Raw genomic sequence first — 17,827 nt, forward strand, 5'->3', positions numbered from 1 at the left:
AGAACAGAGGTGGTTAGAGCCCTGCGAATGGCTGCATACATACACACCTTATTGCATCGTAGATTAGTATTCAGCTTAGTTCTAAAGTTCAGAACTCATTCTCCCTACAGTTACCATCATGATGTTATTACTGGGGACCCAGGCCCCCAAAGTAAATTCTCTTGGCTAAGATGCAAGACCATGTACACTTGTGCTTCTAGACAGAGCTTGCATGGCCTTTACAGGCCACATTCTTTTTCCACACCCACCAGAGCTCTGTCCCCATCATTTTCTCACATTTACTACCTCACCAGGCATAAAGACTTGTTCCACCTTCAGTCAAAAACCACTGCACAAAGGGAGCCTTTGGTGTTGTGCGTACAGTAGAAGTGCCCTCGGTCAGATAGTACTTACGCGGGTAAACTGCCTCCAAAGACAATCCTTCCTAGTGGATAATCCTTCCCGTTCACTGTCACGGGTGGGCTGACTTCAAGGTTTCCAAAGGAGTCGAGGCTGCTCACGTCGGACTCATCATACGGCTCCCTTGTCCAATATCCAAAGTCAGGACCCTTCGGAAACAATCATTCAACGTTCAAACCAAGACAGTGAATTATGAAAGCTTCAGACCAGCCACACGAATGCTACACAAGGTAGAACATTTTCAACACAGATTTGTGCTTGGGGCTCCCATTTTGCATCCTTGGAACCCTGATAAGCCATTACAGTGGCACCCCTTTTGACCTCAAATAACTTAAAGTTGGGCAACAATATTATGAACATCATAAATATTAAGTGCATGGAAAAGGGACACACCCACATCATTCCTAAAAATAATGTATTATTAGCCAGCTTGGGTACTGAGCACAGTTCGCAGACTTCAGGTTATGCTCACTGTCATAAATCTCCTATAAAAAACTTTCAAGTCAAATAAATACATCCGTGAACCTTTCTTGAGAAAAACATCTATAAATAAACCTTCAATAAACCTTTCATAATACCCTGATTCACATGGGGCCAAGAGCCTGCTACAAGGTTGCAATAAAGACATCACAAGCTGAAAACAGGCTTGCAATTATAAAACGGCATTCCCAGAAAGCTCTGCACATTATTGACCGCTACTGTTGAGTGCAGGTATTTGTAGGTTGTTTACCGTCAAAGCAGTCTTCGGTCTCAGGATATCTTGGGACTCCTCCTTCGACCTGCATTGCACCATATCAAAGACTCCACCTCAGATTGCATTTGCCCAGTGAGTTAGTGGTGTGAAATGAGTGTACTGATGGAGGATAACATAAATGTATGGTGCATTGTACCTTATAAGGATACTGACCCACAAAAAGCACTGTAAATACGTGCTCCCTTCCGGAGAGGTTGTATGGTACATGTGAATCGACAGCACTACCAGATACAAATAGATGGTTACAGGGTAAGTAAAAAAATGTTTCTGATGGATACCTCCAACCACATATTCATCACCTTAGAATAGCCCCCAGGTGGAGACTGGATTTTCCATCAACGCTCCTGCATGCCAATAGTCCTTTCCTGGACCGTCAACCCCTGAATGCCTTCCTAACAAACTGAAATGCGCTGGACCTAGGAGACATTGGAGACCTGCAGGCATACTGCTCAGTTGAATTTTAAGAGTCCTGATTAAGACCCATGACAAAGTTGGGGTCAGCCACTACAGTAGATCATTGGCAATCTCCCTCAAGACCTAGATGGATTTGGAAAGGCTGTCTTGACACGGGGTCCACTTGGAATTCATTTTCTATTGCAGACCCGAATGTGCCACCTGGCATAGTTGACAAGGAGGATGCAAAGTGAGGGTAGTACAGGTTCTCATGGACAACACTACTATGTATGATGACAACAAGCAGAGCGGAGTGGGGTCCTGGGTCTAGCGCCACAGGGTTTTGTGTCTCTTGAGGTGGCTGGAGCAGCGAAGCCTCTTTCTGGTCACCAACAACCTTGCAGAGTTCCTGAATTCGAGAGCGAGTAGACACTGTCTGGCAAATCACAAGTGGCATCTGCAAACCAAGATGGCGTACAGAGTATTCAGTCGGTGGGGAGAGCACTGGCTAGATCTATTGGCCATCATCAACAGTGTGCAGTGCCAACAGTTTTGCACTTTGGAGTTTCTGTGATAGTACTCATTAGGAGAGGCATTTCGGCTAGACTGGCTAGAGAGACTCCTGTAAACCTTCCCACCAGTCCCTTTCACTGGAACTCCGAAGGACAAATGCTCACGCTTAGATCAGGCTACCGCTTCAGGACGACATCATGTCTCTGCAACAGAGCAGGGTCCTCCATCGGATGGTCCGCAACATACACCTCCATGTATGGAGATTGAACGGCAGACCCGGACTGCATTTGATTTGACAACTGAGGTTCTGGAGAGCCTCCTCCACCAGACACTTCTGTGAAAGCCATCTACACTGGGTGCTCAGACATTTCAGAAATAGGGTGTAGAGCACCAGATGCTGTTCCCTTATAGGGAAAGCAGTCGCACACCCTTTTGTTCATTTTGTGTTTAGCCCAGCAAGGCCTTGAAGTGGGCACGGTAAAAGGCTATTTGTCAGCCGTTTCGTGCTTTCTACGCATGCCAGGCAAACTGTCCTTGTTGAAATCACCAGCTGTGATGAGGTTTATTTTGGGCCAGACACACTTTTCCTCCTAAACAGTTTGTGATGCTCCAGTGGTATCTTAACTTGCTACTGACACTTTTCATGATTATGCCCTTCAAGCCTACGCATAATTGGCCTCTGCATCTCCTCACTTTGATAAACTGTCTATCTCATTGGATTCCATCGGCATGCTGCATGAGTTAGTTGCAGGCACGTTCAATGGAACCGCCTTCTTCTTGGAGAAATTGGTGCTGAGGACTCGGGAGACCTTTCTGCCTAAGGTCATGGCTCTTTTTCATATTGGGTAGTCAATTACTCTAACAGAGTTCTTTGCTCCCACCCTTTGAAAGAGCAGGAGAGGCTCCACAAATTCGAGACCATAGGGTCTTTGAATTTCTACATTGATCCTACCAAGATTCATCGAGTGGACAATCAGCATTTTGTTGGTTTGTTAGAGCAAAGAACGGGAAGGCTGTCCAGAAGAGGAATCTGCTATGTCCTGGACATAAAACAGCCACAGGAAGCTCTCCAAACTGATTCCACCAGGGCCACGGTCACTATCACTATCACTGCGCTGGTGTGAGGAGTGCCTATCCTTATTATCTGTCAGGCTGCGATGTGGCTGAAAGTGCATACATTCACAAAACATTACTCCTCGACAGTGAGGTCCAGCAGGAAGGACACTTTGCCCCCTCAGTTCTTCAAGACCTTTTGATTCGAGTCCACTCCACACACCAGGACAGTATGGAATCAGAACACAGTTGCATGATGCCACCTATCTGAATGCAGGAGTATTGCTGGAATATTCTCCAGATCCAGTCTGATGCTTGGGCATATTTTAAGGAGAATAATCTGCGATTAGGTATGAGTATGCATCAGGAAAAGGTAAGTAACTTGTTTGTTTCTAGTCTGTGATGTTGTCAACCCCATGCTCTGCATACCCCGAGAAGCAGTATTTCCTCTTCAAGCGAGGGTTAGTGTGTAGATGAAGCAGATGTTAGGGACATCGGTTTTAGCACGGTTTGGCCATTTAGGCTCAGTAGCGTGGAGTTGACCATGTTGCATCTTTACAGATACCTGCTATTAGTATGTTCTCCAAAAAGGCCAAACTTGCACCATTCTTTCTAGTAGAATGTAATTTTGGAACCGCAGGCAGTGCATATTTTGCCATATCATAGCATGTCTGTCTGTATGCCGCTAATCATCACAAAATGCCACCCTTCGAAATTAATTTTCAAAGTGAGACTTTGCAAGAGATTTGCAGATGCATGTGGTCCAGTCAATGTAGTTTATTCGCATCCTCTTGTCTAATTGTGTGTAATGCTATCTCTGCTAGTCTCAGGATGTGACATGGAAAGGAGAAAACAAATTTGGTGGAAACCTTGGGTTTGTTCCGAGTTTGACTGTTTTTACCAACTTGTATAATAAGTTTCGTCGGTGAGCACCTGCAAATTCTCTAACTCTCCTTGGTGAAGTGATTGCAACTACGAAGGCTATTTTCCAAGAGAAGAATTGTATGTCACAAGATTGGCTCAAAAGGAGAGCTCATACATCTTTTTAGCACCACATTCAGGCCACAGGTTGGGGCTAGTGAAATCCTAGGAGGTATAATTAATTTCAACACCTCAATGATGGCTTTCACAACAGGTATTTTGATGAAGGAAGCATGTTCCCTATTCAGTTTGTAGGCTGCCACAGCCACAAAATGTAGCCTAACAGAAATATACACTAATCTGGCTTTTTGTAAGTGCAGCAGGTGACAAATAAAATCCTGCACCTTTGTTTAGAGTGGCTCAATTTGTTTATTTCATGCAGTAATGTACAAAATATTTCCATATTACAGTGTAGAACACCTGCTTTGTGGGCTTGTGTGCTTACTGCATGATTTGCAGAGAGCACCGACTTAATATCGACTCTTACGGTGGGTGGTCTGAGAATTCAGCGTTGGGTGATGTGGCCCCAAGCCCTCTGGCCAAAGGGGTCTCCCGATGCAGAGAGGGCTCAGTGTCAGAAGCTGTACCCAAAGGTCAGTGCTTTTTGTGACCAGTCTCACTGCTCAACACCAGAATTCCTCAGGAGTGGTGCTCAGTCTACCTGAGAATGCCTTTCAGGACAACTTTGAGGAATGGTGACTCTGGACATTGTCTTTGTTTTGGGCCTTGGGATCAGCTACTGGCCGCCAGGCTGCCTCTTGACGTCAGAATCCTCAGAAGAGAGGACATCGGGGTTCAGTAGTTTGTGTACCAACGGTACACCGGATGGGCCTTCACCCTCTAGTTTTCAGCTTTTTCTTTACCGCAGAGTGTTGCAGGCAGATCAGTGGTGTTTCGAAGCTAAATATCGTAATAAACACAATGGCTTTCTCTGCGATACTAGATCTTCTTTTTGTTACTGAATATCTAGCAAGCTGAGACTGTCGACTCCTCATGCTCTGGGGTTATAGGAACCAGGTTAGTCCTGCTGAAAAAGTTACCTTTTCAATTCTGGCACGAAGTGTTCTGTTCGTGGTGGAGGAGGCCGCGAGAGCGTCGCAGATGGTCGTCGCTGTGGTGCGAACAGCAGGCCAAGCTTAAGTTCATATGTCCTACTTTTGAAATACAATGCACCCTGCCCTGTGAGCCTTTTAGGGCTGCCTTTTAGGGCTGCCTTAAGGGTGTCTTATAGGAATTAAAAAGGAAGGTTTAGGCATTGCAAAAGGTTTATTTTACCAGGTCGAAATGGCAGTTTAAAAATGCACACAGTCCGCATTGGCAAGCCTGAGGCATGTTTTAAAAAGCTACATTAGAGGGTGGCATAATGAATGCTGCAGGCCGACTGGTAGCTTTTAATCTACATGCCCTGGGTACATGTAAAACCATGTACTATGGACTTACAAGTAAATTTAAGGTGGCAATTATGTATAAGTATATTTTACCATGTTTTAAGGCGAGAGCACCAGCAGTTAAGCACTGGTTAGCAGTGGTAAAGTACACAAAGTTGTACGGCCAACAAAAGTGAGTTCAGCAATAGAAAGCAAAGAAATGTGTGAGAGACCTTGCAAAAAAGGGCAGATCCAACAAGTTACAAATGCTCCCCTGGATGATTCTTCCCATGACCGATCAGGATAGTTGGCGGTGGGAATGATGGAATGGAAAGGTGGGCAACGGTCCCATAGGTCAAGCTGGAACATCCAAACCCATGGAGGAAAAAAACACATTCTGAGGTGGAGGCTTGGTCCTGATGCATTGTGGAAATAAGGAGTTGTCATGAGATGTTATGAGACCAATGACTTCCACAGAGAAAAACAACTTGCAAACACCCACGCCCAGCATCAGATGGAAGGAACATGGAGAGCATGTGTTCTCTGGCAGTACACATTACCAACAATATCCTTCCACCCACTATTCAGGAGTGTGGAAGATGCCTGCCATGCAAAACACTCCCTGATGACACTTGGTCAAACGTGTAGGCTAGGAGTTTGAAACCCTGCATGGACAACAGAGTCTTACATCCTCCACAGGTTGATAACATTGGGTATAATTCAATTAGGTAGTAACATCAGTTAATAACAGTGCATACATGATATACAAATAATGGGATCAGGAATGCTACAAAAAAAGTTTTATTATGATGCGTATATTTTCATGAGTTGAAGCACATTTTATCTTAATGGTAGGATGTTGGAACTTCTTATATATGCATCCTACCAACTCGGAATTTATACAGTCAGCTTGCTGAACTAGGATTGTCTTAGAGGACAATTGCGTATATAAATAGAGACAATTTCATGAAATCTAAAATGTGCATAAATATTTGACACTTACGAGAAGTTTATTTATTGGGAAATTATCCAGTCCTCGGTTTCTGGGTGAGTCCAAAACAACAGGGAAGCGCTTGTGAGGACCTTCAATATAACCGATTTCCAATTCATCCTGTTGTGGGGGTGAGAAGAGAGATAGGGACTTTGAACAACATTTAATTAATTTATATCAGGTCATCTCAGAGGTCCATTGCCATAAACATATGTTCAACCTCTGTGGGCCGGGCCACACTTCCAGCTATAAAAGTTCCAAAAAGTGAACGAGCATGTAAATCTCATCTCCCCTTTCAGCTTGTGGCCAAGGTCAAATGGCCTTGCGCGACCACTCTCTAGGGCCCCTAAGGCATAATGCCATTTAATTGGTGAAACAGTCATATGGTTCGACCCAAAATGGCGTGTACATTTTTATTGTGGTTCACTGCACGTCCTGCTCTGTAGTAAATTGGACTTTATTAAATGTAGCATCAAAGATAATGAACCTCTCATGCTTGTCACTGAATACAGAACTCAGACTAGGGATCTAATGTTCACTGAACAACCACAGCTGATTTTAGGGAAACAGAAGCTTGAAACAAGAAGAGCCCACAAGATGATGTTAACTGGTTAGATATCAAGTCAATATTGTTATGTGGGTTCATCTTCTGGGCTTTTCTTGAATACAATTCTGTTTGTTCTATTAACAAACACTAGTCAGTCATTCTAAATGCTTTATCCAGGGGAGTGAGCATGACGGGTCAATTTTCCCCGCTTTTACATTACATACACTCCAGATTAGTGTAGATAGCATGAAAGGGTAAGAGAATGCTAAATGAAAAGCTTCACTTCTCTAGTCTCCACAGGGCAAACAGCCTTATTGGCCACATGGACCGGTTACCACTTGCTGAGCACAGAGGAGACATAACCCTGCTGTGTGTGAGTTAGCAGAAGAATGAGAAGAGATGACAAGCAGACATGCAAAGCATCTCCTAACAGGAGTAAAATGTTACTTACCCAAGCATTGGCATAACCAATAGGTCTCGCCTTTGGGACCTTATAAGTGTTTAGCCACGCAACAGTTGATGTGGTTGCACCAAGGATATTGTGCTGCATAACTAAATACTTAGAAGGACCCAAAAGCTAGACCTATTGGCTATGCCAATGCTTATTATCAATTGCCCCAAGCACCAGTGCACTAAAACTTTCAGGTATACTTGCAAGAGGGAGGGGGTGGTAGGTGCATTGTGGACAAATGGGAGCGGTTACAAGGTATCTCATGAGCAAACACTTCTTTGAACAAAAACAACTTGCAAACACCCAACCTAACACCAGGTGGCAGGAGTGTGCAGCATGTGATCTACAGCAGCACGTGCTACAAACATAGATTTGGTGTCCCCATCCTTAATAAATTCATTTTGCATTATTCCTGTATTCTCTGATCAAAGGCATTATTGATGCATGGAAAATAAAGAAGATGTATAACTTGGATATGGATGTACTCCGTATAGTAGAGGAAGCTCGAACAAGACACGGGTAACAACGTGGCTCTCAACGTAATCTGCTCCTGGACCTTGTTGTTAACCCACCTGCCTGGTTTTCTGAGCTCACTTGTGATCACGTCATCCTCTGAAAAAGTCAAGCTAATTAAGAAATTAAAGCTAGTTCATCCATGCCCACGACTTCAGGTAAACTGCTCTGCCACTTCCTTGCTGTCCTTATGAACCCCTTTGTTCTTCAATCCCTCGGACACTGATAATCTGGGTCCGAGATAGATGTGATGGATAAAAGAATTTGAGATATATTTGGGGACACTCAAATTAAAAATGAGAAACTTTTTACGCCATTACTTTTTATGAACTGTTTTAGTCCACTTAGCACAGACTGCTTATAGCTTGAAGTTTGCCAAAGAGACTCTTGTGCTACTCTGTAAGACAGCCTTATGGCATACCTTCTACCCAAGGAAAATATTCAAGGACGGACTGGCCATATCGGGCATTTCCCTGGGAGGGTGGAAGGATGGGAGGCTGCTTTTGTTACTGGGAGGACGGTTTTGTTACCGGGGGACGGTTTTGTTACCGGGGATCGGTTTTGCAGTGCTGCACTGTTGGCCCCCAGGAGCAAAATCAGCAGACCAGCATAACCAACACAGTACTCACTTTTGTTTCCAGCCTCCCTGTGTTTTTAAAGCAGTGGCTGCAGAGTTCTTTGTATATCAAGCAACAAACAATATGTCAAGATATCTCTGGAGATTAATCTTCCTGCTGGTGTGAGCTGGAGTTTTGTCTAGTGGTAGTTTTAACTCATCTATAAAGTAGCATCCACCTTCCAGAGAAACTATAGGGAGAGTACTTGCTGAGGCTGCATATAAAAAGACCTATGGCAAGTATAAATGTGCACACTTTATAGCACGGTACAACCCGCCTTTTTGAGAAGGAACCATCTTTACTCCCTCCACAGGGCATTTATGTTACCAAGAATTGCTAGGCTGTGTGGGACTTGCTCGGTATCCTGCTTGAAGTGTGGACTGCAAGGAGCGAATGACATCCACATGTTTATGGCATGTCTGGCGATCCTGCATTTTTGGACTGAAGCTGGTAAGTTCCTGAGTAGTATATACTGAGTCAACATCAAGGTAAGCCTTGAGAGGATTTGAGATGGGTGTTTCTCAGAGCCTGGGGATCTCAATAAGGATCGCAGAAAGTTGATGTTCTATCTAATTCTTCTGGGGAGAAGAGAAATTTGCAGGCACTGGGTATCAAAGCCCAACTATAGCTGAATAGTTGTGTGCTGCAATGTATATTCGTAAAATAGACACAAGTACAACCTCTGAAAAAAGAGCCAGAATGCCTACTCCACTGATAATCTGGATGAGGGGTGACAGCCAGAGGAACAATTAGGAGGCACAGTGGTGTACCACATATGTTATCGATTTCTCCTCCTACTGATTACACACAACTTGAATCTTGGATTTTCGAAACTCAGCCAGGGAAAACCAGATCCATAAGAGTCTAAACTTTCTTCTCCAGCCAGGCAGCCTTATCCCTCTCCACACATTAGACAGAAGGGCGGCAAAAGGAGGTTTAAGGTGTAAAGGTGGAAGTGATCAAGGTGAATGAGGACAAAAAAAACCAAAGAAGCACAAAGAGGTGTTAGCATTTTGGATCTGGCTATCAACAGCCACACTGATGGCACTGCATATCCACCTACTACACAACTATCTACCACGTGGCAATGCTCAGGAAGAGTAATCAGCAGCCCCTCTCAACAAAAGGATTAAATTGAATTTCTTAAGAAAGCCCTCTTTCCCCACTTCAATGTCTACTTCTTCTCCCTCCAGCTTTAGCAATAAACTTCCACTCACTGGGAAGACAACCTCACCTCTCATCTTGCACACATGCGTAGGCTAGGGGATTCCAAAATGGAGACCATAGTCCTCAATTATGGTAGTTTATTCATACATACAAAGCATGCACCACATGAGCTACTCACAACCACACTTATAACATGCCCTGTGATGTTAGCGCTAGAACCAGGGTAAGCGCACAGAAACAGAACTTTATACAAGTGGGACAGAAGGCCTCCAATCCAGCGAGAGAAATAAACCTGTCTGCTCACTAATGATTCCCAAAACACAGTCGGCTAGCACCACCAGTCTATGTGCTGCTAAACCCATGAAAGGGCCACTGTAAAACAAGTGAGGGCAGCCTTGGGGCACTCCTTCAGGCTCCAGGAGAAGTTTAGGACACTGCTTATGTCAAAGGACAGGCAGGCCCGTAATGGACACTCCACAGCTCGAGCGGTGCAGGGGGCCCCAGTCTTCTGTACCAGAAGGGGCTCCCTCAGCTTGTCTGTGCAGTGTTGTGTGTTTCTCTAAAGCAGCTGCAGTGTGCTCAGACCTGACTCGCGCCGACCCAGAACTGAAGAGAAACAAGAAAATAATTTGTTTCTCTTCAAACCCATCATGGCAGGAACCTTACAAGAGGGGGTGGAGCCCCTCAGAGAGAGCGTCCTGCACAGGGCACTGCTCCTCTGAGAGGGGAAGAGGCAGCACAGAACAAATTAGGGCAGAGGTCAGTAAGGTTGTCATCTTTGCCAGAGAAAAATACAGGCCCTCTGTTCACTTTTTAATATTCTGCAATATGCTCAACATAATTCTTAATAAGAACGGTCTGACATTTTATTTATTTTGACATCGCCTTTCAGTCTTTGTTTAGTTCAATTATCAGTTGGGTCATTAAAGAAGCTCTAGAGCACATTTTAGGTGTTTTCTTCTTACATTAACTGTTTAAAGTATGTTCTGTTAGGGGAATAAAATACAACTTTAGGTGATCTTTCGAATTTTTGTATCGCAGGGACAATAGAATACCAGTCATACCAGTGTCTGTCTGTGTCTATATGTCTATCTGGCTGTCTGTCCATCAGTATAAATCTGACTTTGTATGTATATATATATATATATATATATATATACACATACACATGATCATTTCAATATCAATACAAATACATACAATGTCAGATTTAAACATTTTAACCAAATACTGATTTGAAATGAAAAGTAGTGGGACAAATTAATGTATGTGGGCAAGGTGCAGTGTTTGCTTTTTCTGTGTAATCTCCTGGTAAATTCAGCAGCTCTGGTGCTGGGGGCACAAGGAAGAACAGGAAAACTAGCATGGGGCATAGGGCCCATGTTATGTTATACGATATATGTATTTGTAGAGCACACTGTCACCCGTTAGGGTATCCAGGCAGGTATGTGAGGCTAATCTCAGGGCAGGGAGCCAGATCTTCAACTTCTTGCATCATTCAAGGAGAGAGGAGCAGGCTCTAACATTAACTGGGAGGTGGTGCCATGCTTTAGAAGCGATGTATGAGAAAGCTCGAGCTACACATCTGCTACTGTGGATGCGTGGGACATGTGCTAGTAAGTAGAGGTGGGCTTAATTTGTGGAGTTTGATTCCACAGAATCATGCATAATTACTTTAAAATTGGACCGGATTCCACGGAATTCCATGACAGGGCGGAGTGAGAAAATAGCATGGCCAAATACCACCCAGTGCCCTTGCATACTCTGCAGTGATTAAAGGTTTTAATCACTGCAGAGTATCGGAGGGCACCGAGTGGTAAGCAGTGGTTTCTAAACTTGGCAAGAAGAACGTAAAGTATGAAGAATGACGGAGGAGGGGGGGAAGAGAAAAAGCGGTAAAAAAGAAAAGGAAGATGGCAAAAAAGTATGAGATACATGCAAAAGGAAAGAGGTCATGGTTGCTATCAGGATGAGGACAGCTGGAAAGGTGATGGAGGATGTGAATAAAAATAAACGAGGGAATGCGGAGGGTAAGAAAACCGACCAATGCGATGCGCATGAGTTAGCATAAAGAAAGAGTAGAGACAACAAGAGAAATATGGCATAATGGAAAGATAGCAACGGCATTAGAGAGAAAAAGTAGAAGCTATGAATGACAGAGGACTGGAGAAAACACAGGATGATCAGAAATTTTAATGTACTGAGAGAAATGCATAAATAGGAAAGGAATAGAGAAAAAGAAAAAAAATGAGGTGGGAGGGGACCGAAAATGAAAAGAAAATATTGGAATGAGATATGAAAAATAAGAAAGGACTGTAGAGGAAAAGAGAAAAAATATGAAGGACACAAACTAAGGAAGGAAGAGGATGAAACGTGAGAGGTAGAAAGAAGATATGGAGAAAGGGAGAGGAGAAATCTGATCATAGAGTAAGTGCAGAAAGAAATGGAGAGGGCAAACAAAGAAATGGCGCTAAGCTTTGGAGGTGAGATATAAAGGTGAAAAAAGGCAGGAAGAACATAAGGATGAGTAAGAGGGGTGAGGGAAAGGGGATAGAGAGAGAGTGGAAGCATTTGAGGGAGGAGAGAAGGTGAAAGGAAGGAAGGAGATGAGGCCTACGGATAGGAACTGAGAGACCTGTAACCACAGAGGTGTGTTGGGTGCACTGGTGCTGAGAGGAATGAGGGGCACACTAACTAAATTATGGCTGTCTTTATTGTAAACCTTAGCTGCAGGTGGATTGACCTTTATTGAAATCCAGAGGTTTTCACAATGTGCTTGTATCTTTGAAACGCTTGTAGTGTTGGTGCCAAGTCAGTCAAGTCTAGTAGACCCTTCTTGCATACAACTTATTCTGCCCCAGCCCTACCAGCATTTTAGAGATAACGAATCAGACAGTGTCCACAAAACCTACTGTAGAGTCACAGGTAGAACTTCAAGACAGTGATGAATACAAGTGCAATCAACATTCATACCTCCAAACTTTGAGATATGCCAGACTTCTCCATTAACTCACTTGCTATATTTCACACATGTTCTTTAATAACTTTAAGAAAGTGACCACAAGACATGCTAACACGTTCTTCATCGCTAACCGAAGTCTACAGACACTACACCCCTCCACTCTATGCTCCTCTACTCTACACCACTCTATGACACTTTATTCCATTCTACACTATGCCACTCCACTCTACAACACTCTACTCCACTTTATAGCCCCTCCACTCTACAACACTCTGCTGCACTCTATGTCACTCCGCTCTACAACACTCTATGCCACTCTACGTAACTCCTTCTAAGTCACTCAATGCAACTTTACTCCATTCTACTTTACTCCATTCTACTCTGACACACTACTCCACTACAACACTCTATACCACTTACCTCAAGGACACTGTAGTCCACTCCAATTTACAAGACTCTATTCCACTCCATGGCACTTCACTCGGCGACACTCTGCTCTATGACACTCCACTCTGAGACACTCTACTCCACTTTATGCCACTTCTCTTTATGTTAATCTATTCCATTCTACACAACTCTACTCCACTCTACCCAACTCCCTCTACACCACTTCATGTCACTTTACTCTACTCTGTTCCATAACACTCTCCTCCACTCTATGCCACTTCACTCGATGACACTCAGTGCCACTTCACGACACTCCACTCTGCTCTATGCCCCTCCATTTTTTTCCGTCCACGACACCATGCCACTCCACAACACTCTACTCTACTCTACTCCACTCAGTACCACTCCACGTCAATATGCCACTCCTTGACACTTCACTCTATGCTACTCCACAACAATCTTTGCTCTCCACGACACACTATGCCACTCCATTCTAGGACACTCTATGCCACTCCACTCTACAACAATCTACTCTACTATATGCCATGGCACTCTACTCCACAGTACCCAACTCCCTCTATGCCACTCCATGCCACTGTAACTCAGGCTACGCCACTGCACAACAATACTCTCTCTATGCCACTCTATGACACACTTTACCACTCCACGACACACTACTCCACTCTACACCACTTCACAACTCTACTCCATGCCCTTCCACTCTACTCTACTACACTCTACTCTACTCCCTCCACAACACTCTACGCCAATCCACTCCGCAACACTCTACGTCACTCTACTGCACTTCATTCCACTCTATACCACTCCACCCCACTCCATGACACTCTACGCCACACCACGGAACTATATGCCACTCCATGACACTCAGTGACACAATCTAGTCTACTCCACACTAGTCTCCTCTATGGTACTAAAATTAGCCATGCTGAACAGCAGCTATGCAGGTGTACAACATGGCTGAACACATTGGCAAAGCCATTAGCTCTTTCATAGGCAAGAGGGATTGGTTTCTCGTTGTCGCTAAATGTATCATGAAGACTACAGTTGATGTTATGTGGATGCAGGCAAAGGTGAAGTACTTCTACAGAGTGGTTGGTGACTGAGAAGGTATGGGCATTATGGGGAGGTGGTCTCCTCTCCAGTTCTTGCGGGGCCCAAATGTTTTGTTATGCCACTGGGGGCAGGGCTAGGCCTTCACATACACACTAGATTACAATGAGGCTGGGGCCAAAGACAAAAACAAAGATACCAGAAACTCGCTGTGGAGCACTCATGAAGGGGTATGCAACTATATACCATGCAGGGGGCATTCTCGTCCAAACAGCAGTCGTGCGAGTGCACTGAAGAGTACTCGTTCCTTTGTTTATGATTATGAAGAATCCAGAACTGGAAGAAAGTAGACTGGGTTTGAACCCACTTTTATGCACATTTCCAGATAAAGCATGTAAATGTATGGTCTAAGATTTTAGAACCTGGTTGGCTTGGTTCTGTTTTTAAGTGTCTTTTTTTGGCTGTTCCTCATACTCAAACTTAGTGCATAACAATGGCTTTCACAGTAGTCTGCAACTGTGCTGGCTCCAAGCGGAAGTATCCAAAAAATGGCACAATATCAAAGAGTCAGCATACCAGTTTCACACAAAGTTGGGAATCCAGGGCTGGGGTATACACCTGTTAACCGTGCAGTGGGCATTCCTGTCCCAACAGTTCAAGTCCCCAAACATCAGTCAGTGGCCAATTTGGCATCAATGTAGAAATATGATAGCAAACGTTGCAATCTAATGTGAGATTAACATAGCACCCTGTATTCAAGACATGGTACATCTGTTGAATGGTGCACGATTCTACTCAAATCTGGATCCAAGCAGAGGCTACAACAAACTAGAACTAGAAGAGAGCTGTCAATTGATTACCACATTTGCTACACATTGTGACCTATTTAGATATAAAAAACCTCCACTTTCATGATTCCTTTGTGGTTGATGTTTTCCAGAAGGAAATCCACCATTTCATTCAGGGCTTCCCCAACTGCCTGAACTATAGTGATGACATTCTGGCATTTGGCAGATCAAAGAAGGAGCACTACATGAACCTGCTAAAAGCCTGTGAGGCCCTCAAGACACCAATCTGAGTTTGAACAAAAGCTACTGTAATTTTATGAGGATTCCTTTGAAGTTCCATCAGCAAAATGTCTTGCTTGACGGCATATGTCCCGAACCAGACAAGATGTGTGCCAGCTCCACAAAATGTATCTGCACTAGGCTCCTATCTAGGTTTATCCAGTTACTGTGCGAGATGCATTGCTGCTTTTGCCATCATCAGTGCCCTACTGGGACTGCTGACAAAGAAAGAAACTTCTTTTCAGTCCAGTGACTGTCAGAAAGCCTTCGAGTCATTCATGCCACAATCTCAAAGGTACAGGATCTGAGCTACAGGATCTGAGCTACTTGATCCATCTATCCACATACTTATTGTAGAGGATGTCAGCCCAATGGGTCGGAGTGCCACCCTATCCAGAGAGGGACCGATTCTGACCCTCCTGCCACATGCACCAGCCACAGCCTAACAATTCCCGTAGAAGCCTACTCTCAGCTGGAAACGGAGCATTGAGCCCTTGTGTGGGCCTTTGAACATTTTGACTTGCTTGTCTGTAGTAAGACATTCACTGTCATTTTGGACCATCAAATCCCACTCAATTTTCGGAAACCAAAGGCAAAAATTCCCCCTAGAATTGAGAAGTGGGGTTGGTCTTTCGGTTACAAGATTACACGTTTAAAATAATGCATCGACCAGGAAAAGACAAAACACAGCTGACAGTCAAAATTTCTATTGACCTCCTGTGAAACAAATCAATCTACTTTCGAGACATCACCAGCCAAGCTTGTCCAGCTGCTCTAAAAAAGGAATGATGAACACAAGCATTTAAGGACAAGTAGTATCTAGCCTTCATGAGAGACCGATACAGAGGTCTAGATGCCCCCACATAGTTCATAACGTCAAGTGGAAAACCTTAGGCCATTCCGAAATGTCCACAGTGAATTGGCAAAGCACTGCACTGGCCTCCTACTTAGAGGGACTCACCTGGCTTTAGCTTGACATGTTGATTTATCCCACAAAAGCCAGTGAGGCATGGTCACTATTAAGCACCCCCTCTATCAAAAGTTCAAGTTCCCATCACTTGACACCCTCGCTGAGAGAGTGGTAGGTGTGTACCACATCTGACAGGCCCTGGGGAAAGACTGCACTCATGGGTCCCTTCAAATGTCCACACTGCATCAGAAGGTTTGGTAATAGACAGCTATTGATTTTTCAGACCCACTGCACACTCAACAGCACCTCTTTATTGTGAGAGATGGGTGTCCTTGTTTTCCGGAGATGATGGCTGCTACCAGCACTGCTGCAGATATCAGTGTTCCAGCACTGAGCAAACAGTTTGCCGCTTTTGGGATACCTTCAATAGTCAAGCTTGACAATAGGTGCCCATTCAACAGAAGGAAATGCTGTAGTTTTGCTACTCATCTAAATTCTGATTATCCAAAATATGAGAATTAAAAAAAAAAAAAAAAAAAAAAATCACACCACTCTGGCCCCAAGCCAACTAGGTTATCAACAGGTTTATGGTGACTCTCAGTAATACTCTTCAAATAACCGCCACCACCACTCATTCACCAATTTTGGAAGGCTTCTGCCAAACATTAAGGTACTACCGAGACACGCCATGCCCTACCCCTGTTTCCTAGTCAGTTACTGCTTGAGAGCAACATATGACTCAAAATCCCACAGCTCCTTGACAAGCCAAATCTGCATTTGCAATATGATGAGAAGCCTGGCGATGCACAAAAGAAAGAAAAAATATGATACTCTGTCAATAGATAAAAGAGATCTAGAACATCCAACTTGCATCAAGGGGGAATGGGGATAGTCAAAGTCTGAGGGACTCCAAAAGCTAATCCTAATTATGATTCTCAGCCATATGGAATAGCAGACATCAAGGGCTCGATCGTTATTGCCTGGAGACATCTAAACTTCTGAGGCCAACAGGTAGAGCTCTGTGAACTGTTTCCAACACATGAATACTGAGGGGGAACATCAGACACAGTAGAGCCCATGGTACTCTATGTGACTCATGCAAACCCTAGAGAACTTTCAAAGGACTATGACTTAGATTTTATTTTTTTAGTTTTATATAGCGCGAACAAGACCCGAAGATATCGAGTATCAGAGCGCTTTACGTAGTACCAGTTTCATTACATGAGGACACATTCCTTTTTGTTAGCCACGGGGAGATTAAGTGATTTGCCCAGAATCACAGGATGTTGAGCGTCATTACCGAGACCGAACCCGGTTCCCCAGCTTCGACGTCGACCGCTCTAGCCCTAAGGCTACATCCTCTCACCTGATTCACACATTGATGCATCTTATCAGTCATTCTCAACTCTTCCCTTCCCTTCCCTTTATCCATCGCCTTCCTTTCTCACTCATATTCTCTTCACCCTTCTACACATGTTCTTTACTTTTTGTTCCTTCTTGCCAGAGTATTAGGCCTCCTGAGCGATCCATTACTCTCATAAACTGAGTTGGGTTTATGTTTAAGTTGAGGAGGGGTGTAGCATCCTGACTTACGCCTGCTTGGGTGACATTTCTCAAGAATGTAGGAGAGCTCTGGGAACTGCAGAACATGTTGCGAGGCAAAAGTGCGTGGAGCTGAATAGATGCACCACATGTGCTTTCCTAGCAGATCTGGAGTCTCACACCCTAAATGGATTCATATCGG

General features: G+C 44.1%; 1 protein-coding gene across 1 annotated transcript in view; it reads right to left on the minus strand.

Moving 5' to 3' along the window:
• The window catches only part of LOC146867920 (protein-arginine deiminase type-3-like), a 406,190-nt gene that overhangs the window by 115,361 nt on the left and 273,002 nt on the right, over positions 1-17,827 (minus strand). Inside the window, exons 10-11 of the mRNA XM_085608648.1 lie at positions 6,404-6,511; positions 394-548 (exon numbers count right to left, since the gene is read on the minus strand). Coding sequence (XP_085464774.1) covers positions 394-548; positions 6,404-6,511 — 263 coding nt within the window. The remainder of the gene's footprint in view (positions 1-393; positions 549-6,403; positions 6,512-17,827) is intronic.

Source organism: Triturus cristatus, chromosome 1_2 (assembly GCF_964204655.1).
Source record: "Triturus cristatus chromosome 1_2, aTriCri1.1, whole genome shotgun sequence".
Lineage (NCBI taxonomy): Eukaryota > Metazoa > Chordata > Amphibia > Caudata > Salamandridae > Triturus > Triturus cristatus.